The 25526-nt window shown below is 46.6% G+C and overlaps 1 protein-coding gene across 1 annotated transcript; it reads left to right on the top strand.

Moving 5' to 3' along the window:
• Window positions 1-1545: 1545 nt before the first annotated feature.
• Window positions 1546-24315, top strand: TIMELESS (timeless circadian regulator). Its single transcript, XM_033436023.2, has 29 exons — window positions 1546-1657; window positions 10135-10297; window positions 10452-10605; window positions 10898-11012; window positions 11107-11169; window positions 11453-11554; window positions 11732-11887; window positions 12132-12265; window positions 12460-12547; window positions 12831-13007; window positions 13371-13588; window positions 13835-13938; window positions 14083-14252; window positions 16087-16221; window positions 16685-16836; window positions 17905-18002; window positions 18094-18214; window positions 18321-18522; window positions 18794-18939; window positions 19560-19645; window positions 19734-19851; window positions 19941-20023; window positions 20968-21110; window positions 21306-21483; window positions 21565-21633; window positions 21757-21875; window positions 23052-23265; window positions 23398-23502; window positions 23643-24315. Exons 2-29 carry the CDS (start codon window positions 10213-10215, stop codon window positions 23714-23716), a joined length of 3609 nt encoding a protein of 1202 aa, XP_033291914.1. The 5' UTR covers window positions 1546-1657; window positions 10135-10212; the 3' UTR covers window positions 23717-24315.
• Window positions 24316-25526: the final 1211 nt, after the last annotated feature.

The raw sequence follows: 25526 nt of genomic DNA, 5'->3' as shown, positions 1-25526 counted from the left end.
TTGCCTTTTGCCGTGTGAAATCTTTCAAGTTGCATTCATGAGCTGTTTGGTGCAAACTTCCCTTCCTCCCCATCCCACCTCTCTTCGCCGCTGTGTGTGCATGATTGTGCGTATGACTGTGAGTGAATGTGACCGTGTCTGAGTTTTGGGGCATGGCACAAGAGGTAGGGAAGGGAAAAGAGGTGTCACCCTATACCTTCCTCTCCCAACCCAGTGTGGTCAGTACAGGGAACCAAGACCTTAAGTTTCTGGCCTTTACCCTGCTGCCGGTCAAGTGTATGGCTCTAGGTTTCTGAGGGAGCAGGGAAGCAGTTAGTTACTCCTCAGAGGAGGCAGATGGAGAGAAGTGGAGGAGATGAGGCATTCCAAGAGTTGGTAGAAGCAGCTGGGCATGGTGGACGAAATGGAGGTATCAGCCCCAGATCAGGATGCCAAAAAGTTTTGGAGTAGTTAACCCGAGGGTGTAGCCTACTTATCTCAGAAATGCTTGCCCCAGGGACTTGGGTGGGGCAGTAGCTCTGAGAAAAGTGAACACTGGGGTTTGAACTATTCTATAAATCCACATCAACCTATCTACATCCACTGGCTGGGTTTTGCGTGCATTCTGGCATGATGGATCTGTTTGGAGGCCCTGGGCCACTGAGCTCCCAACCTAAGCAAAAGGTGGGTGAGCCTAGAATCTAGAAAAATTAAGTAGCTTAACTGTTCTGCCTGACACACCCGCAATGTGGCCTCCAAGCAGGTGGTACTTAAGCCCAGAAGAGCTCCCTAACGCCAAAACAGGAAACCTGATGCCTGGAGCAAATGCAGAGGTAGGGGTGAGGGACATAGGAGGAAAAGGATTTGACCCTCAGTTTTAATTTAGAGCAGCCCAAAACACTCTTCAAATGGCATCCTTCTGCTTTTATCACTAGTTCTATAGTCTTCTTTATTTTCCATTTTTGTGTGTGTCTTTTCATTTTTCTCTCATCTGTCCTTTCATCTTCAGCAAATCTAACCCTTTACATGTCCCAGAAATTGATTCCTTCCATTCAAATTTTAATTATTCACAAGATATTATTTGTTTGATCCCTATTTTCTTTTGTTGTTGGGAAAATACACTCATCTCAACAGAAGCCAGAGGAGACCCTGACCTGACGATGAATACTTGTGTTGACCTCTTCCTTTTAGGAGCCTTCTGCGTATTGCGCAAGCTTTAAACCTATACCTATAGTAAGACAGACACCCCAGTCCCGCAAAAGACCACTCTTCTACGTAGCTGAGCTCTCCATTTCCTCACAAATAAAGCCTAACTTTTCTAACTAACCTTGTTAAGACTTTGGAATAATCCACTTGACTAGGTGCAGGGGAAGAATGTTTGTAAATTCACCTCTAATCGGACTTAGATACCAATTATCTTAAGTCAGCAGGAAATCCATTGTGCTGTGATTTGGGGCTCAATATAAGGGATCGACTCAGATAAAAGAATACTTGTACTCCCTTCCCTTTTCCTTACTTCATCACCAACTCCCCCGCCCGCTCGGGGTCACATGGACCAGCCCCGCTCTCCCCGCCCAGCTCCTCACGTAGGCGGGGTGTGGTCCAGCCCAGCCGGGTGGCGGGAAATGCAGCGGGAGCTGCTGGCTCCGCGGGGACCCTGAGGACCGGCGGGGAGCGGGTGAGTGTCTGGGCGAGAGGGCTCTAAGCGGACTGCGTCCCTTCGAAGCCGCGGGGGCTCCTCTGGGAGGCGCGGAGTTCCCTTTCCCGTCACCCGGTTTAAAGGCAGGGGGCGGGGCGCGCGCTTTAGGTGCGCACGCGTCCCCACCCCGCGTCCTGTGTGGGAGCCGCAGGGTTTCCAACTCTCCTGGGACGTCCCCTCGTTTTCCCGACGCCATTCTACACAGATAGGTCCTCACGCAGCGGTGCGGCTGTGATGGGAAGGGGCTTGAAACCCTTACAATAAGACAGAAGCTTCCCGGGCATTTCCACTTCGGAATTTTCCATCCAGTTCAGACCCGAAAAAAATAGGTGTTCAGCTTGGTGGTCAGCAGGAGCTGGAATTCACTGGTCGCTTGACTTAAATCTTGAGTTTTTATAAAATGGATTTCTCATTCCCTTCCCTCCTTTCCCTCGGGTAGAAGGCTTAAGGAGGATACAGCCTCTGCTTGGGTTTGTTAGCCGGACCATCAGTCGTTAATTAAGCTCCTTCCCTTGAGTCTCTCAATTCTTGGCCCTTCGTGCTGCCACTACATAATTACCGTTTTAAAAAGTCAATCTGGTCATTTCAGATTAAATTTAAAACTCTTTGGCCTCCCACGGTCAAGTTTATATCCTTAGGTGGGTGTCCATGGCCTTTGGCAGTCTGACTCTGATCCTCTCAGCTGATTTTCTAAAGCTCCCTATCATTTTTTTCTATTTCATGCACTTGACTCCCAAACATATAGAAAGGGTGTGTCTGCATTGTGCTCTTTCATGCTTTGGTACCTGTGCTCCTGCTGTTCCCTCGACTTGAAGTTCTTGCCACTTCTCCGCCAGGTGAACTTCTCTTTCAGGAGCTCAGTTGTCCCGCTGAAAACCTCTATTTCCAGCCCTCCTGGGCCAAAGTAGTCACTTCTTCCTCTGTGTCCCTGAAGTATTTTACCTCCCTCTATTATCAGTGGCACTTATACAACTGAGTAAAAGGTTACTGAGCTCCTAACATGTACTGTGCCGTGTGCTCAGTACCAGGTGGACAAGATGAATAGAACAGAGTTCCTGCCCTTAAGGAACTGGAAGGAAGAACACATGTAAATGAGTCCTCTGCAGTTAACAGGGTGACAAAGAAGTCTGCCCTGGCTTCCTTACTCCTCTCACTCAGAACTCTCTTGAGTAAGTTTATCTACTTTCACAACTTGACAAACCACCTTACATCCTGATGCCTCCAAATCTCCAGCCCCATCCTCTGCTCCCTCAACTTCGAAACTTGTCTACTTCAGCTTAGAAAGCATGTGTTGAACACTTATGATACCTGCCGTGGCCCGGGTTCAAGCCCTGGTTGGGGAACTGACATCCCCCAAGCTGTGTGGCAGGGCTACCAAAAGAAAAAGATGCAAGCCTGAGGAGCATCATCTCTTAAGGAGGAGTACAGGAGCAGCCAATGTGAGGTCAAGGAAAGGTGTTTGTTTTGTTTTGGGGGTTTTTCCCACCCCCTAAGATGGTGGAGCTTTGAGCAACTCATAACATATGGGAATGGAGCCAGTATAAAGAGAAAATTGGAAACAAATGAGGAATGAGGAAGAAGCAACTGAGGGACGAGAAGTAATTGATCATTCACAAATGGAGGGCTTAGATTCATTTGAAATATGTATGTTTTTAGGCTTGGGTGGGGAGAATTGAGACAGTTCGTTTCTGATGATCTCAGTTGTTCTGAGAGGAAGGGACCTGAGACACCAGCTGAGAAGTGTGGGAAGCAGTGGAGTAAAGGGGCTTGAGGGTAACGGTGAAAGTTAGAAACAGCTGTTCCTTGGGAAGAAGAGGGAGAGGACCAGGAACACGAAGGAGTTGCTGGGCCAGGCTGAGGACCTGTTCAGATTGGAGACGACATTTGTTGTGTATCATTTTGCAGGGTTGTTTGGTTTCCTCTAGCAAATCTGAGTCTAGATTTGAATCCAGGAGTCTAGAAAGCAAATGGTTGCATTGATCTGCGGTTGGGATCTTTTGCAGAGTGAATGCAGTAAAAGGAAAAAAGATTGAGACCTTACAGAGAGTGATATGTTTAGTGATACACCAGTAGGATATGTGCTCCTGCTTGTGCGACCCCAGTTTGATCGTTTTGTTTTTCAGCTCAGAAATCTTCAGTTAGTCCCAGGCTTATGTTCTAAATCCTTGAATTGATAGACAAAGACCAAGTTTTCCCATAAAGCCGGTTCCAACCCTCTTTTCCATTTTTTTCCTAAGACTCCTCTACTCATAGTGGCTCCCTCTCTGGTTTTACTCTGGCAAATTCTCTGCTGAAGTTCCCCTCCTCCTCTCAGCTGCCTCAATTCTATGCAGCCTTCACAGGCCCAGTTGTAATCACACTTTCTCTGACAAAACCTCCTTGGCCACTTTAACCTGAAAAGAGCCCTAGTTTTTCAGAATTTTTTTTTAAATATCACTTAGAGCTAGTACTGACTTTCTTTTACATTGTTTCTTCTATATTAGGTGGGTTTGATTTCTGCAACTAAATTCCTTAAATTTCTTTAGCACTGCAGCCACACTGCACCTGCACAGCACTATCTTTTGCCTAGGAGGATTTTCGTAAGCACTTAGTGACTGACTATAGAGTCCAATAGATGGAGAGGAAATTAATATTTTGAGAATTCTTTGTGTTCAACACTCAGTATAAGTGTTTGATATCAGAGCTTCTCAAACTTTTGTGGTGAACGACCAGTGTTTCCCCCCTCCCCCTCCAGGCTGTTGCAGGCCAGTACTTTTCTTTCTTTCTTTTTTTTCTAGCTTTATTGTGATATATCACTTGAAATATAAAGTACTTTTCTAAAATAGTAGAACTAGAATCGTATTATTAGAAAAATTAAATTACTAGAGAAATAACGTGAAAAAAAGACATACAGAATATAGGCATTTTTACTATTAGATTCAACAAACATCAACTGCATCAAATTGCTATAAGATGTTCTAAATGCTTATGTTTTGTTTTTGTCCATATCTTGATGCAGACTGCTAACAGTTTGTGGACCAGCAATGGTCCGTTGGTCCACAAATGGCACTGATTTCCATGATCTCATTTGAACCACCCCCTACGTATTTTTCTCTGTGTACCGATAAGGAAACTGAGGTTTAGGTTAAGCCACATGCTCAAGATCACCAACTTAGTACTGGACAGAACTGGAATTCAAATGCCAAGCGTCATTCTGTTCATACTAGTGAATCTCAGAGCTGGTTCTTAGAGCAGGGTTGGTTTGGGACAGAGTTTTTTGCTTGGTTTTATTTTGTTTTCAAGAAATGTGTTAATTTTCTATTTTGAATTGCAAGCGTATTTAATATTTTATCCTTTATTTTCCTTTGGTTCTTGCATTTTGAGGCCTGCATTTGAGATGATTATTGCTTCATCTCAACTGCTTAGTACTTAGTTGAGTGAGAAAAGTAACTAACATCCCTTTTAAATGTCCAGATCTGCTTTGTCTAAGGTATTTGACAGAGTTCTCATCTGTCTATGATAAAATGTGAAAATGCAACATAATGAGTTTTTTCATAAAATTAAATGTATTAAAGGACTGTACTTTATTCTGGGATTTTTGTCCTTCTTAGGTTTTTGTGGGGGTTTTTTGGTGTTTACTGAAAACAATGTATAGTAATTGTGTGGGTGTTTTTTATAACAGCTGTATTGAGATATAATTCACATACCATAAAATTCACCCTTTTAAAATGTACAATTCACAGAGACATGCAACTGTTACTGCCAGCTAATGTTAGAACATTTTTATCACCCCCAGAAGAAACCACATAGGTCCCTACTAGCAGTCACTCCCCATTGCCTCCTCTCCCCAGTGCCTGGCAGCCACTAATCTACTTTCTGTCTCTATGGATTTGCCTATTCTGGGCATTTCATATAAGTGGAATCTTACAACATGTGACCTTTTGTGTCTGGCTTCTTTTATGGAACGTAATGTTTTCAAATTTCATCTATATTGTAGCGTGTATCAGTACTTCATTCCTTTTTATTGTCAAATAATATTCCATTGTGTAGATATACCACTTTTTGTTTATCCATTCATCAATTGATGGACATTGGGGTTTTCCACATTTTGGCTATTATAAATGCTGCTGTGAACATTGGTGTGCAGGTTTTTGTGTGGACGTACATTTCATTTCTCTCAGATATGTACCTAGGAGTGGAATTGCTAGGTCCTATGGTACCTCTGTTTTAACGTTTTGAGGAACTGCCAAACCAACTTCCACGGCAGCTGCACCATTTTACAGTCCTACCAGCAATATACGAGGTTTGTGCGTCTGTATTTTTTTTTAATTGTCCTTAAGTTACAAAATTTAGAGTCTGCCACCTTAGGTTAGTCTCCCTAAATTGAAAAAAAAAATTAAAGACCCATCCATGAAATCCAGAAGTTTGGAAACAACTATATTACCCCAGTCAGTATTTCAAAACAAAGCAAACAGAACAAAACAAAAAACTCAAAAAAACCCTACCTAGAAGGTCATCAATTAAAAAAATGATGAGAACTAACTGCTGATTGTTGAATAAAGTCGTAGACCACCTTTGCATCTTTTTTTTTCCCCCCACCTTTGCATCTTGATTTTCCTTCAGCATAATAGTCTTGTATATGTTAAAGCAGTTCCCAATTATAGGATCATTTGGCGAGCGTTTCCTAAATACTGTGCCTGTGCCCCTTCTCGCCAGCCCCTGGAGTTTCTGAATATTTGGACAGGGCCTAAGCAGGTATCCTAAGGTGGTTTTAAAGTACAGCCTGGCTTGAGAATGACTGTTTAGGTAGTTGGGACATTGAGGGTATAATGTTAATGCTTTTACTTGCATGTTTTGTTAATTCTAAGATAAACATTTTTTCAGGAAAAAAAAAAAAGAATTTCTTTTTTCTCTTGGTTCTTTGGCAAGCCAGAATGGCTGGTTTTCCTGTTTTGCCTTTGTTCTGGGTCAAAGAAGTGGCATGGGGAGAATTATTTTCAAAGTAGAAAACTCAGGAAGGAGAGTAAAGTACTCCGATTAGAACAAAGAGAAATTAAAAGCTTGTATATATCTGTTCTGTCCCGTTGTCCTGAATAGCACTTGTGGTTTCTCCTTTTCCCTCTTTGTAAGAGGAAAGAATTTGGTGGTGGTAACTATCGTGAGCCCATGCTCACTATGACTGTAGTGAGCCCTGTGCTTAGTCATTAGCTGGGGGTCTGCCCAGGAAGAGTAGGGCTGAGGTGGGTCCTGGAGGTGCTGTCAGCTAACTGCATTCTTTGCAGCTGAATGGAAAGTTCTTTCTTGAGAAATCTGAGCAGGCACTTCCATGGCTGCCACAGTATCCTTTACCTTATTTCTCAGATAAGGAAGCTGAGACTGACTTGATGAGGAATAAATGGGCCGGTAGGCAGTGAAGCCAGGACTCTGACCCCACCTTCTGAATGTTGTACTGTTCTTTCTATTACACCAAGTTGCATTTAACAGTTTCTACTGAATGTCTATCTTATGAAAGAAATTCAGTGCATTCAGAAATGCATAAAACATTTAGTAGAGGAGAAAAGATGTACTCTAGGTTATTGTAACGTAAAGGAGTAGTTCAGGGCTTCCGTGGTGGCGCAGTGGTCGAGAGTCCGCCTGCCGATGCAGGGGACGCGAGTTCGTGCCCTGGTCCGGGAGGATCCCACATGCCGCGGAGCGGCTGGGCCCGTGGGCCATGGCCGCTGGGCCTGCGCATCCGGAGCCTGTGCTCCGCAATGGGAGAGGCCACAGCAGTGAGAGGCCTGCGTACCGCAAAAAAAATATAATAATAATAAAAAATTTAAAAAAAAGAAGTAGTACAGTGCCAGAGGAGGAAGTCCATTTAGAGTGATATGTGCAGTCAGATCCTGTCCTGCTGTAGGCTATCAGGGAGAGCTTCGTGGAGGAGTGGCATTTGAGCTGGATCTTGAAGGTCAGTTAGGCTTAGAACTTTTGGAATTAAGGGAGGTGGACCTTCCAGAAGGAGGAAGCAAGGTTTAGAGAGCGTGAGGGGGCTCTGTGTCTTGGAATGTGTATGTTTATGTTCCTGGGTTGGGGGACTAGATAGCCAGAGGAGGCACCTAAGGCATGGATCTAAGAAGTGGTGGGTTGGATGGGTAAGTGTGAAGTAGATATAAGACAGATAATCAGATTATAAGTGGTTTAGGAGAGGAAGATGAGGCCACACAGACTAGGTGAGTAGCTTCTAGATAACTGCATGAAAAGAGAGTGAACTGTAAGTTTTCTGTCCCTGGCTCTTTTTTTAATAGTATGTTTCCACCAGTGAGGGCTGGAACTCCTGTTTAGAGCTCTTTTATTCCAGTTCTAATGAATAGGCCCAAGACTGCCAGCTTGCCTCATGTAAACCCAGCTTGCCTGGGAGCTTTATAATAGTCATCTTACCCATTTCTTCCTCTACTTTGCTTGTTGCTCTCCGGTTCTGTCAGAACTGCAGGGGATTAGAACCTGAAGTCTTAGGTCTCTTACATAACCTCTTCCCTTCTCACATCTGCAAGGATGCTCCTTCCCTATCTTCTTTCCCCTCCAGCTTTTATTTAGGTAGCCAGGTAACAGCAGTTACCACCTCTGTTATTTTTGCTTTTCAGGTAAACCAATGTGTTGAAAGCAGAGGTTTGAGTACTCTGCCGGGGCCAGTTTTACAAATATTGAATATTAGAATTGGTCTGCTCTGTGTGTGTATGTGTGTATACACCAGTGGTCTGTCTGGAAAAGCTAGATGTATCTTTTTTTTTTTTTTTTTTTTTTTTTTTTTTTAAGCTAGATCTATCTTGGAGGAGAGTCACAGATCTCACACACTGCACCTGCCTCACTGGAGCCCAGGTCTTAGGGTCTGCAAGTCCCATGAGAAAGGGCAGTGAAGGCAGGTATCCCTTCAGTTTTCCTGGTCATTCTGTGGTTTACTGGCTCACTGTTGCTGGGCTGAGCGGTCAGAAAGGAGATTAGCACTGGGTAGGGGAAGGGAAAGCAGCAGCCTAGAGAAGTAGCCCAGTTACATAAATGCATGGAGATAACATCAGGCATTAAACCTTGGTCCTTTGGACATGGCCCATTTCTTATTTCCTGTGGGGGAACAGGGGTGCAGTTGGAGGTACGTATGGAACAGGGAAAGGTGTTTTTAGAGGAAGCTGCTGCGTGCTGAGAGTGTGGCTGAATGTGACAAGGGGACGCATAGAGAATGTAGAGAGAGAGAGAGTGTGTGTGTGTGTGTGTGTGTATGACTAGTGTCAGGTTCTGAAACATCCAGGATCTGTGCCTACTTGATTATCTGATGAGGGTTTAGGGATCTTAATAAAAGGGGGTGTGCTTCAGAAAAGGAAGATGGTTCTTCTGTGGAGAGGGACAAGGAATTTAACTAGTTCCTATTCTTTTTCTCACCCATTCTGTTAGGTACTGGCTTCTACTAAGATCACCAAAATTTAAGAGTAACTTTGGGGAGGAGAGTGAAGGAACTTTCTTTACACATCCCCAGAGCCTCAGAAGCCTCAGGGCTCCTGGGATATATCAGATCCTCAGTGGGATCACTGTACAGTCAGACCTGGGTTTTCTTAGTTCTTGTGGTACAGAAGAGCTCTAACTGTGTGGGTGGAAGGTGGAGGGGGACCGGGTCCAGCAATTTTTTTATTTTTGGCCATGCTGCGCAGCTTGTGGAATTAGTTCCCCAACCAGGGATTGAACCTGGACCCTTAGCAGTGAAAGTGCTAAGTCCTAACCACTGGACCGCCAGGGAATTCCCCCAGCAATTTTAAGGCAGAGGGAAGCTCATTCTCCCACCTTCTCACAAGGCTGCAGAGCTTTCTCAGGGTGAAATTCTCAGAGTTGATGCCCTTTGCTAACCAGCCTTTCTTTCTACTAGGTTATCTAGACTCAGACATACTGTTTCTACAGTTTCAGACCCGATTTAGAGGATGGGATGGCTTAATTCTTAGTCTCGGAGCCTCCTGGGTAGAAGTCTTAACTTAAAGCTTTCCCCGGGACTGGGAACAGCACTTCCGGTGCTGACAAAAGTGAAACATTTGAGGACCTTGATCAGAATACTCAGAGCATCAGGGTCCTGCCTGCTCCCCCCTCCCTTTTATGGGGAGGACCCTACATTTGTTTTGTTTTGGGTTTTTTTTTAGATTTATTTATTTGTTTATTTTTATTTTTGGTTGCATTGGGTCTTTGTTGCTGCACGTGGGCTTTCTCTCGTTGCGGCGAGTGGGGGCTACTCTTTGTTGTGGTGTGCGGGCTTCTCATTGCGGTGGCTTCTCTTGTTGAGGAGCATGGGCTCTAGAGCACAGGCTCAGTAGTTGTGGTGCACAGGCTTAGTTGCTCTGCAGCATGTGGAATCTTTCCAGAACAGGGCACGAACCCATGTGCCCTGAATTGGCAGGCGGATTCTTAACCGCTGCGCCACCAGAGAAGTCCCCCACATTTGTTATCTTTCCTTGTCTCTATAGGCCTCATCATTTCTAGCTCCCTTGGCTCCACCTGCCTTTCTTCTCTAACGGCTGGTCCACTGATGTGTGGACTTGTACATGATGAATTGTGAACTTCTAGCCACATGCAGTGCTCTTGGGTACTTGGAGGGAGACACTTACCACAAGGAGCCAGATTGCTTAGGTGAGTCGCTTTTTGAGGTAACAGGTTAAAAAAAAAACAACACTTGCTTGAGTCTAGGTCTTTTGAATTTCTCAAGCCATGGGTATGAAAAGCACATGGGCCTGGGTAGAGCTTCTGCCAGGGTTCCATGTAAGTGTTTATTCTGTCCCTGAAGAGAGTGTGAAGGATTTGATCCGCTACTTGAGGCATGAGGATGAGACGCGAGATGTACGGCAGCAGCTGGGGGCAGCGCAAATCCTGCAGAGCGACCTCCTACCCATCCTTACCCAACACCGCCAGGACAAGCCTCTCTTTCATGCTGTTATCAGGTTGATTCCCCAGCTTTTTTTTTTTTTTAATTGAAGTATAGTTGATTTACAATGCTATGTTAATTTCTGCTATACAGCAAAGTGATTCAGTTATACATATATATATATACATTCTTTTTTATATTTTTTCCATTATGATTTATCACAGGATATTGAATATAGTTCCCTGTGCTATACAGCAGGACCTTGTTGTTGATCCCCCAGCTTTTTAACATATACTGTGTGCCAGCCTTTGGTATTTGTGCCTGGTGAGGAAACTGAACAGCTTCTCCCTCCTTCATGGTCTCCCCAGGCTGATGGTGAACTTGACACAACCAGCCTTGCTCTGTTTTGGCAGCGTGCCCAAGGAGCCCAGCTTCCGGCACCACTTTCTGCAGGTGCTAGCGTACTTGCAGGCCTACAAAGAGGTGAGGTTTTCCTCCAGAATCCCGAGGCAGAGTTTGGGGGCCGTGGGAAAGGAGAGGGCGGGGACTACTTAAGGTCCATCCCCCTGTTTTGTAGGCCTTTGCCAGTGAGAAGGCTTTTGGAGTCCTCAGTGAAACTTTGTATGAGCTGCTGCAGCTGGTGAGTCTCCGCCTCATAAGATCCCAGGGGACAGTTAGCGCCCTGCTCCTCCCCTGGGCAGAACCCCAGGTGGGGCGTCACAACATGCGGGGTTTGGAGATACGGTCCCAGTCCTCAGGGGTACAAGTCCAATCTGCTGTCTCTGCTGCCTCGGGACTACTCGAACTCTTCCTTCTTTCTTTTTAATCCTGATTCTTCTCTGTGCCTCTCTCGCCCCATCAGCGTAGATGCCTCCCGCCTTCCACAGGGGGTCTTGTCCTCTAACTCTCCTTCTTCTGACCAGGGCTGGGAGGAACGGCAGGAGGAAGACAGCTTGCTGATTGAGCGGATCCTGCTGCTGGTCAGAAATGTTCTCCATGTCCCAGCCGACCTTGATCAGGAGAAGGTGATCTTGGCTGGTCCGAGTTCTTGTGCTTGATTAGGTTGGGCTGCCCCTTTTTCGCTGTTCTGTCCTCTGACGAAACTCGGGAGGGACCTTCATCAAGGAATGAATTAGAAAACCTCAAGGCAGGGCAGTAGAACTGACTGATCTCCCCTTTCTCCCTCACCACTCACTGCTCAGAGGATCGATGATGACGCCAGTGTCCACGACCGGCTTCTCTGGGCGATTCACCTCAGTGGCCTGGACGACCTGCTCCTCTTCCTGGCCAGCTCAACTGCGGAGCATCAGTGGAGCCTCCACGTGCTGGAGATCATCTCCCTTATGTTTCGTGACCAGGTGAGACACTCACCTGTTGCCTCAATCCCTTCCCTCATGTCCGTTTCTGCTGTGCAGCCGGAATTGCTCTTGTATCATGACTGAAATACCTGGGGAAGGCAGGTGCCAGGTGGAATAGCCATGTCTTAAGTACAGGGTCCCATCAACAGTCCTATTTTGTTCACTCTTTCTGTCCCCACTAGGAGTGAACTCAGAATAGGAAATGACTGTCCTTCTGACTCTTCCCTCCTTGTTCTAAATCTAGAACCCTGAGCAGCTGGCAGGAGTGGGGCAGGGACGCTTAGCTCAGGAGCGGAGGACAGCTGTGGCAGAACTGGAGGTGTTGCGCCAGCGAGAGATGGCAGAGAAGAAGACTCGAGCCCTGCAGCGAGGCAACAGGTGAGTGGTGCAGAGCCACTCTACCCATGTTCCCATTCCTGCACTACGGAATGCTAGGGCTTGGGCCAAATGCTAAGGCAGTGGTGACGAGAGCACTTTGCAGTTACAACATGCTCTGATGTGCTGCTGGAAGAGAACGGGGATGGAACCTCCAGAGAATTGAGGAATCACCCTGGACTTTTTTTTCTCTGCAGGCATTCTCGATTTGGGGGCTCCTACATTGTCCAGGGCTTGAAATCCATTGGGGAGAGGGACCTCATCTTTCACAAAGGTCTCCACAATGTGAGTCTGCTCCCGTCAGGGGTGGGAACATTGTGGAGTGGGGGACCTTTACCTCTCTGGAGGTAAAGCTTCTCTGTTCTTGGGCTTAGAAAGTTGGAGACCTAGGAGAAATAGAGGTTTTGGCATTGTCTTTACCTGCATCTTCACTTAGTACCAGAGGGAGAGCACGTTCTACCTTCTACAAGTTTCTTCTGAGAAAACTGTAGTACCAAGGATGTGTAAAGAGCTGCCGGGGAGGGAGGTGGTTAGGAGTAATTCTAATTCCCTCAACCTACATCCCCAGCTCCAAAACTACACTTCCGATTTGGGAAAGCAGCCCCGACGGGTACCTAAACGTCGCCAGGCTGCCCGGGAGCTGTCCGTGCAGCGCCGCTCTGCCCTCAACGTGAGACTCTTTCTCAGAGACTTCTGCTCTGAGTTCCTGGAGAACTGTTACAACCGGCTCATGGGCTCGGTGAAGGTGAGAGCCTAGGAAAGATGGAGTAGAGAGGTGATTGGGGTAGCGGTGGGTAAGAAGGGCAAGCTGGGGAGGAACCCATGGAAAGCTGACCATGGAGAGTGGACTAGTAGGTGAGACGGATGTAGGATGCCCCTGAGACATGGTGACGAAGTCAGGAGGGAGTGGGTTATCGATATGACCAAAAAAGCTCTAGAGATTGCCACAGAGGAAGGGGAAGGGAACGTGGGGAGAATGAGAAAGGGATGGAGATTTGGGTCCTATAGTATTGTTACAGTGGTGTCCAGGGTCCACCTGGTCATCATAGGACAGGAGGAAGTTGGAAGCCCTGAGGTCATGAAGTGGTCTGTTTTTCCTTGACATCAGGACCACCTGCTTCGGGAGAAGGCTCAGCAGCACGATGAGACCTACTACATGTGGGCTTTGGCTTTCTTCATGGCCTTCAACCGAGCTGCCTCCTTCCGGCCAGGCCTGGTTTCTGAGACCCTCACTGTCCGCACCTTCCACTTCATTGAGCAGAACCTCACCAACTACTATGAGATGATGCTGACCGACCGCAAGGAAGCCACCTCCTGGGCACGCCGGTGAGCGGGAGGAGCAGTGGGGTCAGAGTGGGCATCTTGGCCAGGCTGGGAATCTGAATGCCTGAATTCTGGATGGTACTTTCTGTCCCGTCTCAGGCTTCAGGTGGTCAGCTGGGGAGCAAGGACTGGCTGGGTCATTGAGTTTTTGATGGAACTGTTTTGGCAGGCGAGGGTGCAAAGGGTGATACCGTTTCCACGAACCAAGGTCCTAAGCTGTCCTCCGTTTTACCTCTTTCCCTCTCACAGGATGCACCTGGCTCTGAAGGCCTATCAGGAGCTGCTGGCCACAGTGAATGAGATGAATGCGTCCCCAGACGAGGCTGTGAGGGAGAGCAGCCGCATCATCCAGAGTGAGGCCTCGCTTGGTCTCTGATCCCCCCCTTCTCTGCCTCTTGATCCGAATCTCACTCTTCCCGGACCCAGCTTCACCCGTCTCTCCTTTCCCCAAGCTTTCCAGGTCAGTCCTTCCATTCCTTTCTCTTCCCTGTTTCTAGACAACATTTTCTATGTGATGGAGTACCGAGAGCTCTTCCTGGCACTCTTTCGAAAGTTCAATGAGAGATGCCAGCCCCGCTCTTTCCTTCGTGACCTGGTGGAAACCACCCACCTCTTCCTCAAGATGTTGGAGCGGTTCTGCCGGAGCCGTGGGAACCTGATGGTGCAGGTACTGGGCAGCCCAGGGTGTGGAAAGAGCTGGGGAGAAAGGGTGGGGGACAGAAAGGACAGGGGGCTCTTTTTCCTCACATTTTCTGTAGCTTAAGCTGGTCTGTTAGAACTACTCTGAACGAAGGGCAAGAGTTTCGTTGGTGTTGCCAATGTAGTTCTGCCTTGTGAGTCTCCTCTCATTAGGTTGATCCCTGATCTACCATAAGTATCTTAATTCATTCAGGAAACATTTATTAAACACCTGCTCTGTGCTAAGCACATGAACTCTGGGGGTTCATAATTTTATTTTATTTATTTATTTTTTGATGTGGACCATTTTTAAAGTCTCTTTGAATTTGTTACAATATTGCTTCTGTTTTGTGTCTGTTGTGTTTTTTGTTTGTTTGTTTTTGGCCACGTGGCATGTGGGATCTTAGCTCCCCGACTCGGGATCGAACCCACACCCCCTGCATTGGAAGGCGAAGTCTCAACCACTGGACTGCCAGGGAAGTCCCAGGGGGTTGATAATTTTAGAGTTTAGTAATTATGCTGTGCTATTTCCTGGTTATACTTCAGAAGCACTGTAATGAGATAGAAAGGACCTTACATTAAAAGTCAGAGGTCTGGGGACTTCCCTGGCAGTCCAGTGGTTAAGCCTCTGAACTTTCACTGCAGGGGTCCAGGTTCGATCCCTAGTCAGGGAACTAAGATCTCACATGCCGCATGGTGCAGCCAAAAAAAAAAAAAACTCGGAGGTCTGGGATCTCATCCTGTATTAGTTACTGTTAGAATAACTTAAGCTGCTTGTGTGAGCCCTGATCTTTAAAAGTTGGTTGTAACATCTACCCATGAGCCTGAAATGAAATAATAAAGTAAAAGTCTGGGACAAGAAGAAAACCTCAAGGAATTTCTATCCTGGAGACACAAGGACTCTGCTTTGTAAAAATTTTCCTATAATTCTATTTGCTATAGGTTAAAACTCAGTCAGAACTGGGCTTGAAAGGGGCTGTAGTACCGATGAGCCTTTTCTAAAAGGTCTGTTTACACTCGGAGCTCTGTTGTATTAGCAGTACTAATAGGTTCTACCATTTATCGAGCGTTTACTATGTCTCAGACGTTGTGCTAAGGTTTCCCTATAATCCTCACAATAGCACTAGGGCACATGCGCAGAGTGGTTAAGCACCTTGTCCAAGGTCTTGCTGGTATATGGCTAGCATCAATACTTAAATCCTGGTCTGCTGGAATCCAGACTCATGCTCCTGACCTTTAGTGTGTTTATAAGTTCCTTGAATAAAGGACGAACCTCATTAAGGGCCTCACAGGCCCTCCTGTTTGCCCACAGCGAAGACTGGTTCACAGCCATGACTTGGGGGAGTGGGGTCGGGGTATTGATTCTCATTCTCCTGCTTTTCAGGAGAAAAAATTGTAGTTTACATTTGCAGAGTGCTTTGCATTTAATAAAGCCTTTTCATATAGAATTTTTTATCCTCAGAGCAAATTTGCTCATTCTCTAGGCTTCTGTTTAAGGTATCACTTCCACAAGAAATGAGTCACGTGCTGTTCCTGGGTTTTGCTATGGCGTTTTATGCTCAGCCATGTTCTAGGTCTTATCCAGGCTGTAGTGTCATTTACCTGTCTACTTACCTGTCTCCCCCACTAGGCCACAAGTGCCTCAAGGGCAAGGAAATGTGCTCTTCACTGCTGCTTCCCCATTGTCATGGAGTAGCACATAGTGGTCACTCGGTGAATGTCTAATTAATTCAGACATCTAATTAATTAGTTAATAGAGGACATTGATGGGGAAAAGGCCTCCCTAGCTCTTGTGCCATCCTAACACAGTTCCTTCTCTGTAGAACAAACGAAAGAAGAGAAAGAAGAAAAAGAATGTCCTAGATCAGTCCGTAGCTTCTGGTAATGTCCCCTACAGCCCAGAGGAACTGGAGTCTGTGTGGCCCTCCCTGGCCGAGCAGCTACAGTGCTGTGCCCAGATAAGTACTTGCAGAAACTCTCTTTCTTTCTTTCTTTTTTTTTTTTTTTTAATATTTACTTTTGGCTGCGTTAGGTCTCCATGGCTGCACGCAGGCTTTCTCTAGTTGCAGCAAGTGGGGGCTACTCTTCATTGCGGTGCATGGGCTTCTCATTGTGGTGGCTTCTCTTATTGCGGAGCACGGGCTCTAGGTACGTGGGCTTCAGTAGTTGTGCCGCATGGGCTCTAGAGCGCAGGCTCAGTACTTGTGGTGCACGGGGTTAGTTGCTCCGTGGCATGTGGGATCTTCCTGGACCAGGGCTCGAAGCCGTGTCCCCTGCATTGGCAGGTGGATTCTTAACCACTGTGCCACCAGGGAAGTCCTACTCTCTGTTTCCTGAGGGTAGTGCTCTGGGCAGGCTCTCTGGGTCTCTCCCCCCACTGCCCCACCAACTGTTACCAAAGCTTTAATAATCCCTCTCTAGGATCCTGAGCTCAGTTTGGACTCCATGGTTCCCTTTGATGCGGCCTCAGAGGTGCCCGTGGAAGAACAGCGGGCAGAAGCCATGGTACGGATCCAAGACTGTCTCCTGGCTGGCCAGGCCCAACAGGCCCTGACCCTTCTTAGGTCTGCCCGGTAAGAGCCCCGCCTACCCGTCCTCCCACATCCAGCCCCTGGGCTTTTGGGGGCAGGGAGTGGCTTTCACTGTGGCACAGGGTTCTCAGTCTTCAAGAGAGAAGTTCCCTCAGAAGCGCTGGGGCTCTGTACAGGGTACTGAGTCCTGGGGAGTTTGGGTTGGTTTATTGGGAGGTTTATTATTTGTTTTTGTTTCATTTTTGAGAAATATCAGCACAGTTAGTTGGGGAAAAAAAATAAAGTTAATTCTATGAGCCAAAGATAGCCATCATTAACATTTTGATGAGTTATCTTCCAGAGTTTTTCCCTCTGTGTTATATATAGACATATCACATACACCTTCTTTTACAAGATTGAAATATTGCAATACTGATTTATAGTATTTTTTTTCACTTCTCAATATATTGTGAGCATCATTTCTTTTTTTTTTTCAAATATTTATTTATTTATTCTGGCTGCACCAGGTCTTAGGTGAGGCACGTGGGATCTTTGCTGCGGCATGCAGGATCTTTTAGTTGCAGCGTGCAGACTTCTTAGTTGCAGCATGCAGACTCTTAGTTGTGGCATGTGAACTCTTAGTTGCAGCAGGCATGCGGGATCTGGTTCCCCAGCTAAGTTTTGAACCCAGGCCCCCTGCATTGGGAGCGCGGAGCCTTAGCCACTGGACAACCAGGGAAGTCCCGTGAGCATCACTTCTCGTCAGATATATTTCTGCAATTATTAATGGCTTTAAAACACCATTGTGAAAACAGCGGCAAATAGATAAATAAATTTATAAAAACAAAAAACACCATTGTGTGAATATGTACATTTGTTCAACATTTGTTCAAATGTCACGCGTTTAGATTATTTGCCTTTTCTTCCTGTATGATTTTCTTTGCAGTGTGGCTTATGAGGGAAAATTTCCCTAGAGTCTTTGTTTCATCTTTGAAATAACAGTCTGTATTCTCTTTCCAGCTGGAAAATAAAATAAGTCTAAATTCCTTCTCCCACTTCAAATTATAACTGAGATATTATTTAAAAAAAAAGATATTATAAAAAAAAGCCTTTTTTCTCTCTGTGCTCCAGGGAGGTGTGGCCAGAAGGAGATGTGTTTGGCTCTCAGGACATTTCCCCAGAGGAGGAGATTCAGCTGCTGAAGCAAATCGTCTGGGCCCCGCTTCCCCGTGAGTCTCCCATTTCCTTCTCATCTCTCTCCTTCCAGCTCTTCTCTAGCGCCAGCGTCACAGACACCCAGTAATCCTCAGTCTTTTATAGGGCAGCAGGGACCAGAGGAACAAGGGGCGGAGGAAGAAGATGAAGAAGAGGTGGAGGAGGAAGAGTTGCACATGGTCGAGGTGTTGGAGAAAGAATTTAACTTTCTGGACTACCTGAAACGGTGCGGGCCGGGAGGATGGAATTGGTGTCAGGGTGGAGACCGTGGGGCTGTGAGGACGACCACACGTCCTCACGCTGACATCCTCTCGCTCCCTGTCTCGGTGCAGCTTTGCAAACTCAACTGTCATCCAAGCCTACGTGCTGCTGCTGCGGAGCTACAAGCAAAATAGCGCCCACACCAACCACTGTGTCGTCAAGATGCTGCACCGTCTGGCCTATGATCTCAAAATGGAAGCCCTGCTTTTCCAGCTTTCCCTCTTCTGCCTCTTCAATCGTCTGCTTAGCGACCCTGCGGCTGGGGCCTACAAAGTAAGGAGATACCAAAGAATGGGGTTCTAGAGGTGTAGGGGAGTCCTGGGGTAAAAGGTTAGGGGATAAAGTGCCCTGAGCCGTGTCAAGGCTGAACGATGAGAGAACGGTGAGGAAGTAGACAGGCAGGTTGAGGGAGCTGCAAGGGGAAGGATAGAAGAGGCTGAGCGAGGAGGGGGCAGCTGGGAACAGGCGTAGAAAAAAATACCTAAAGGCCCATGTTTATGTACATTTAGGCCACAGGCCTCACAGCAGTCTCCCTCTCCCTCAGGAGCTAGTGACTTTTTCCAGATACATCCTGGGCAAGTTCTTTGCACTGGCCGCAGTCAACCAGAAAGCCTTTGTGGAGCTGCTGTTCTGGAAGAACACAGCTGTGGTTCGAGAGATGACTGAGGGCTATGGCTCCCTGGCTGGCAGGTGAGCTTGAGGATGGGGAAGGCTTGGCGATGGGGAAGGGGGTGACACAGTCACAGAGTGTCAGAGCTGGAAGAGCTTGCAGATCAGTTGGTGTAACCTTTCTTTCCCTTTCGTAGGTGAGAAAACAAGCCCCGAAGGTGAAATGCTTTACCTGAGGTCACCTGAGAGAGGAACTGGGATTGACCCTAGGTCTCCTGTCTACTCTAGTTTCCTTCTTCACCAGCGTTCACGGGGGCAGTCAGAGTGGGGTGGCCCCCCCAGAGAGAGTCTATATGTGCCTTATCCCAAGATGTGCTGGGAAGCCATAAGGATGCATAGAAATATTTGTCCTCTTTCCCTGAGTATCTCAGCTCCTCTCCTTTCACTCTTCTCTCTCTTTCCCATAATACTCTCAGCCCCTGCAGTGTCAGGTTCCATGGGCCCAACCTGGAAAATCTTAGTTTGACTTTTGGGTTCTTAAGTGGAAGGAGAGTAAGAGGAAGGAAGCACACCTTCGGCCTCTGCTAGCTGGCTCCTTTGTGGTACCTGCGTTGCCCTTATTCCTTTTAGAAGAGAAGACCTTTGGTCTCCTCTTTTTGAGCCAACAATCTACATGCTCCCCTTCTCCTTTCCCCATTTAGATCTTCTAGTCACAGACCCCCTGTGTGGAGCCCAGAGGAGGAGGCCCAGCTTCAGGAACTGTACCTTGCCCATAAGGATGTGGAAGGTATGAGGCCTTGAGGTCTGAAGAGCATGAGGAGGGCAGCCTGAGCTCCAGGACCCCTCTTCACTGCCTCACTCCTCCTCCACCTCAGGTCAGGATGTGGTGGACACCATCTTGGCACACCTGAAAACTGCTCCTCGGACACGCAAGCAGGTCATCCACCGTCTGGTACAGCTGGGACTGGCTGACAGCGTCAAGGACTTCCAGAGGTAGAGGCACATGCTCTGGAGGGAACTGAGATGGGGAATCCACTCTTCACTCCCTGAGCTCCCCCTTCCACTGACACCGCCCTGAACAGGAAAGGAACCCAGATTGTACTGTGGACGGAAGAGCAGGAGCTGGAGCTGCAGCGGCTTTTTGAGGAGTTCCAGGGCTCTGATGGTAAGTGAGGTGGAAGCTCAGGGAACCTCTGAAATGAGAGCCAAGCTCTCAGTTTCTTTTCCTGCTGCTTCCTGTTCCCAAGGAAGGCTTATCCTCTCCTTCCTGTCCACTTGCTCTGTTTGTGGTGTCATTTTTGTTTGTTTTTATATATATATATATTTTTTATTATGTAAGTTACAGGTATACAATATAGTGATTCACTATAGTCACTAATTTTTAAAGGTTATACTCCATTTATCGTTGTTATAAAATATTGGCTGCATTCCCCATATTGTACAATGTATCCTTGTAGCTTATTTTATGCCTAATAGTTTGTACCTCTTAATCCTCTACCCTTATCTTGCCCCTCCCCCTTCCCTCTCCCCACTGGTAACCACTAGTTTGTTCTCTGTATCTGTGAGTCTGCTTCTTTTTTGTTATATTCGTTTGTTTTATTTTTAGATTCCACATATAAGTGATAACATAGAGTATCTGTCTTTCTCTGTCTGACTTATTTCACTTAGCATAATGCCCTCCAACTCCATCCATGTTGCTGCAAATGCCAAAAATTCGTTCTTTGTATGGCTCAGTAGTATTCGTGTGTGTGTGTGTGTGTGTGTGTGTGTGTGTGTGTGTACCACATCTTCTTTATCCATTCATCTGTTGATGGACACTTAGGTTGCCTTTATACCTTGGCGATTGTAAATAATGCTGCCATGAGCATTGGGGTGCATGTATCTTTTCAAGTTAGTGTTTTTGTTTATTTTTTTGGATATATCCCCAGGAGTGGAATTGCCGGGTCATATAGTAATTCTATCTTTAGTTTTTTGAGAGACCTCCATACTGTTTTTTGTGGTGTCATTTTGGAGTGAATTGAGCTATAGCCTCTTTCCAAAGACCTCTGTTTCCTTTACTAATCCCTTTCCCCTGTTGCTCTTGGGCATTCACACTTTCTTTCTCTTTAGATATCCTGGGTAATATCATGAAGAACATCACAGCCAAACGCTCACGGGCCCGAATAGTAGATAAACTGCTGGCTCTGGGGCTGGTGGCTGAGCGGCGGGAGCTGTACAAGAAACGCCGGAAGAAGTTGGCGCCCTCAAGCTTGGTAACAGTCTTACCCTGGCTCTGCCAGCTGGGCCTGCCCCCGCTGAAGTGCTCCTTAGAAGTAGCCCACCCAGATTCTTCCTGTCTCAGGCTCTTCTGAGTAGATCCCCCCAGCGCGGTGGTCAGGAACCAGAGGACTCCACTCAGTTCTTCGTCTTGTCTCCTTTTGTTCATTACCCACCCCAATTAATTTTAGCCTAATGAAGAGGAGTCCTTGAACGATTTTTGCCAGGAAGATCTAGAAGAAGAGGAAAACCTGCCAGAGGAAGAGAGTGAAGAGGATGAAGAGAAAGAGGAGGGCTCAGAAGCAGAACAAGCCCACGGTGGCTCCGTCCTTTCAACTCAAAACCTTGGGCAAAACCTGCATCAGGAAGGTGAGGGCCCAGTTGGGAGAGATGTCTCAGGTGGTGGGGTTGGTTGTATGGGCCAGTTATAAGTTTTCCACCTTCCCTTAGGCTTTTCTGCTCCCCTCCTGTGGCTCCAGAACTGCCTCATTCGAGCAGCAGATGATCGGGAAGAGTTTGGTGAGTGGATAAATGACAGTTTCAGGAGGACTGGGGTCTGGAGGCTGCTGGAGACCTGGTTGTGGGATGGAGGGCCAGTTCTTTCTTCACATCTTCACCATGTGACCATTGACCCTGTCCTAGGCTGCTCTCAGGCAGTTCCACTGGTGCCACTGACAGAAGAAAATGAGGAAGCAATGGAAAATGAACAGTTTCAGCAGCTGTTGCAAAAGCTAAGGGTTCGGCCTCCTGCCTCTGGGCAGGTAAATACACCAGTTACAGCATCAACCAAGCATGTTGGTGCTACTTTAAGATACATCTGCTCCTCCTCATTTCCTGTCACCTCTGACCGTGACTTCTGCAGCAGCTGTCTTGCTAATCTCTCCAATCTTCCCTTCTCCTAAACCCATCTTCCACATTGCCCCCGAGTTATCTTTCTAAATTACAGTTTTGATTATATCACTCCCCTGATCAGAGCACTTGATGGTTCCCCACTGTTAGCAGGACAAAGTCCACAGCCTCTGGCCTTGGCCAGCCATTGCAGCCTCACAGCCACGTCACCACACACCTGCCTGACACTACAGTCATCCGGAGCTACTTTCCATCCTCCAAACAGTAGGCTTTTTCATACCTCCAAACAGTTGATCATGCCAGTCCCCCTACTGGAAGGCTCCAGCCTCATACACAAGGTGGCAGATCACCCATCTTTCCTGATGAACACTCCACCCAACCTTGAAGAGTTAGTTCAGTTGTCACTTCCTCAGAGAAGCAGTCTCTATCCCTCCTTCAACCCCCCCACCCCGACACCAAAATTCACAGATATTCAAGTCTCGTATAAAATGGCATAGTATTTGCGTATAACCTATGCACATCGTCTCTAGATTAATTGTAATACCTAATACAATGTAAATGCTATGTAAATAGTTGCCAACGTGCAGCAAATCCAAGTTTTGCTTTTTGGAACTTTCTGGAATTTTTCATTTTTTTCCCCAATGTTTTTGATCTGCAGTTGGTTGAATCCATGGATGTGAAACCCTCGGACACGGAGGGGCAATTGTAATCATTTTGGTGGCTGTGATTTGTTCATTCCCTTAATATAGCCCCAATCCTGTGGTGTTACAGTACATTGGTTCTTTCTCCCCTTAGATTGTGAGTTCCCTGAGAGCAAGGATCATATCTGACTCACCTTTAGATCCCCAGAATCCATTCATTTACTTACGTAATTAACAACTGTATTTACTGGGAACCTCCTGGTGTATCAGGCATTGTGTTAGACATTGGGCACATACTGGATAAATAAGCAATAAGTAGAGTTCACAACCCTTATGGAGCTTCACCAATGTAGGCTCATATTTATTCAATGAATAATATCAAAATCTGGTGGACTAGAGGCTGCTCCTTTCCCACTACTCTCATTTTCAACTTCTTTGCCCCTGTAGGAAACCTTCTGGCGAATTCCAGCCAAGCTGAGTCCCACCCAGCTCCGGAGGATGGCAGCTTCTTTGAGCCAACCAGAGGAGGAGGAAAAGCTTCAGCCAGGATTAGAACCTAAGGTCCCTGGAGAACAAGGCCCTGAGGAGGAGCACCGAGCACATGCCCCGAGGGCCCTCCTGTCAGCCCGGAAAGAGAGAGCAGGCCTGCTGTCCCCAGAGGGTAATACCAGGACCACTTATCTATTGAGTACTATTGAATACTTACCCAGCCCTGTGATCAAGAGGGCTGATAGGGTATTTGAGACTATGAGGACCTAGTTCCCTAATTTTATGCCTCTCGTGGTCGTTCCAGAGGAAGGGACTGATGGTGGGAAAGAGCAGCTGAAAGTGGCACCCAAGAAGCGACAGCTGTTGGACAGCGATGAGGAAAAGGAGCAAGATGAGGGCGGGAGCAAAGGTAGGAGGGTCTGGTCGGGATCTGCCTTTTCTTCTAACCTCTAGCACTCTTCCCTCCAGTCCTGAAGGTAAATGCTACCATCCTCCTTCCCCCTTAACAAATTTAGATATCCTGTCTTCTCACCCCTGTCACTCCCATAGCACCAGAGTTGGGAGCTCCAGGAATCCGGAAGAAGAAGCGGTTTCAGATAGAGGATGACGATGAGAGCGACTGAAGAGCCAGATGCCTAGGGGCAGAGACAGACCCATTTTTAAGTGGTGAATTTAAATCTGAGTTTGGAGGGGCATACAGGACCTGGAAACTCCTCTTACTGGACAGAAGCTCTGGAGCCCTGGGCTTCCCCATGGATCTAGGGTCCAGGAAATCCAGGCAACAGTGTTGGCCTCCTGTTCAGTCACTTCTTGCTCCTCCCACTTTTATCAGTGTGCCTCAGTAGCTCTCTGGAGACTTATTCCTTTTCTTCTTTGGTTAATAGCACACCCTGGCAAAGGAGAGGAGTGAGTGAATATAGAAGGCACCTTGGACCCCTCTCACTGGTCTGTTCCTTTTGGCTTTCTGCTGGAGGTGGGTCACAGCACTAGATGGGGGGTTTTGTGACATGATGAGTGGGGATGTTGCACCATTTTTAAAAGGCACTAGACGAGCCTATCCTCATTTTCTTTCCTGTGATCACCCGCTGAACACCAGATTGAGCCCCGTTCCTAATGTTGAAATAGGGTTGGGTTGCAGTACTCTTCAGATGATGAGCGTTTTTGGTTGGTGTTTGGCATTGAATTAAACATGTAAAATTAAAAGTTGCCAATGTTGATCTGACTTGCCAATCTGTCTAAATACCTCAACCCTCCACCTGCTATGTTCGTTTAAGAACTTTTAACTATTAGGGTTAAAAGAGACTATCAGCCTTCCCCTTTCTCTTGCTTTCCCTACATGAGACACAGAAGAACATACCTCAAGATCCTTTGTCTAGGATAAATCTTTAGGGTAAAAAGAGTATGCATCAGAACAGGTACATGAAAAGATGCTCAATGTCGTTAATCAGAGAAGTGCAAATCAAAACCACAATGAGATATCACCTGATACCTGTCAGAGTGGCTATCATCCAAAAGAACACAAATAACAAATGTTAGTGAGGATATGGACAAAAGGGAACCCTTGTACACTGTTGGTAGGAACATAAATTGGTGTAGCCACTGTGGAAAACATATATATGTCAATCCCAATGTCCCAGTTCATCCCACATCCCCTTCCCCCCTTGGTATTCATGTTTGTTCTCTACGTCTGTGTCTCTATTTCTGCTTTGCAAGTAAGTTCATCAGTATAATTTTTCTAGATTCCACGTGTAAGCAATATTATACAATATTTGTTTTTCTCTTTCTGACTTCACTTTGTATGACAATCTCTAGGTCTATCCATGTCTCTACAAATGGCACAATTTCGCTCCTTTTTATAGCTGATTATATACCTCAGTTATTTGTTTGTTTGGCTGTGCAGGGTCTTAGTTGTGGCACACAGGATCTTAGTTGCCACGTGCAGGATCTTTAGCTGTGGCATGCGGGATCTAGTTCCCTAACCAGGGATCGAACCTGGAGCCCCTGCATTGGGAGCGTGGAGTCTTAACCACTGGCACACCAGGGAAGTCCCATACCTCAATTGTTTAAAAAAGTATGCCTCAGGAAGAAGGAGACACAAAGGGAGGAAAAGCCAGTTTGTCAGCCTGGGGCATAGGGGAAGTCTGGGCAAGAAAGAGATGGGTAAACATTGCAAATGTCATGTCCTTCCCAATTCTTGTAAACCATCAGCTTCCTGGCCCTCTTATGTTTCCAGCTGTGGTAGAGTGAAGGTGAGATTCAGAAAATAGTCATTCAGATTAGGGAGAGCCCTAGGTCAGGGATGCATTTGGACTGTCTTGTTTCTCTAATTTGTCTTTTTTGCCTCCCATAGCCTCTGAAGGTAGAGGTGAAGCTATGTCCAGGGTAATTGGAGTTTTCAAGGGCTAAGACACATTTTACCAGTTTGAGTAAAGT

This window comes from Orcinus orca, chromosome 11 (assembly GCF_937001465.1).
Source record: "Orcinus orca chromosome 11, mOrcOrc1.1, whole genome shotgun sequence".
NCBI lineage: Eukaryota > Metazoa > Chordata > Mammalia > Artiodactyla > Delphinidae > Orcinus > Orcinus orca.
The sequence above is the reverse complement of the archived record's forward strand: the minus strand, read 5'-3'. Positions and strand labels throughout refer to the sequence as shown.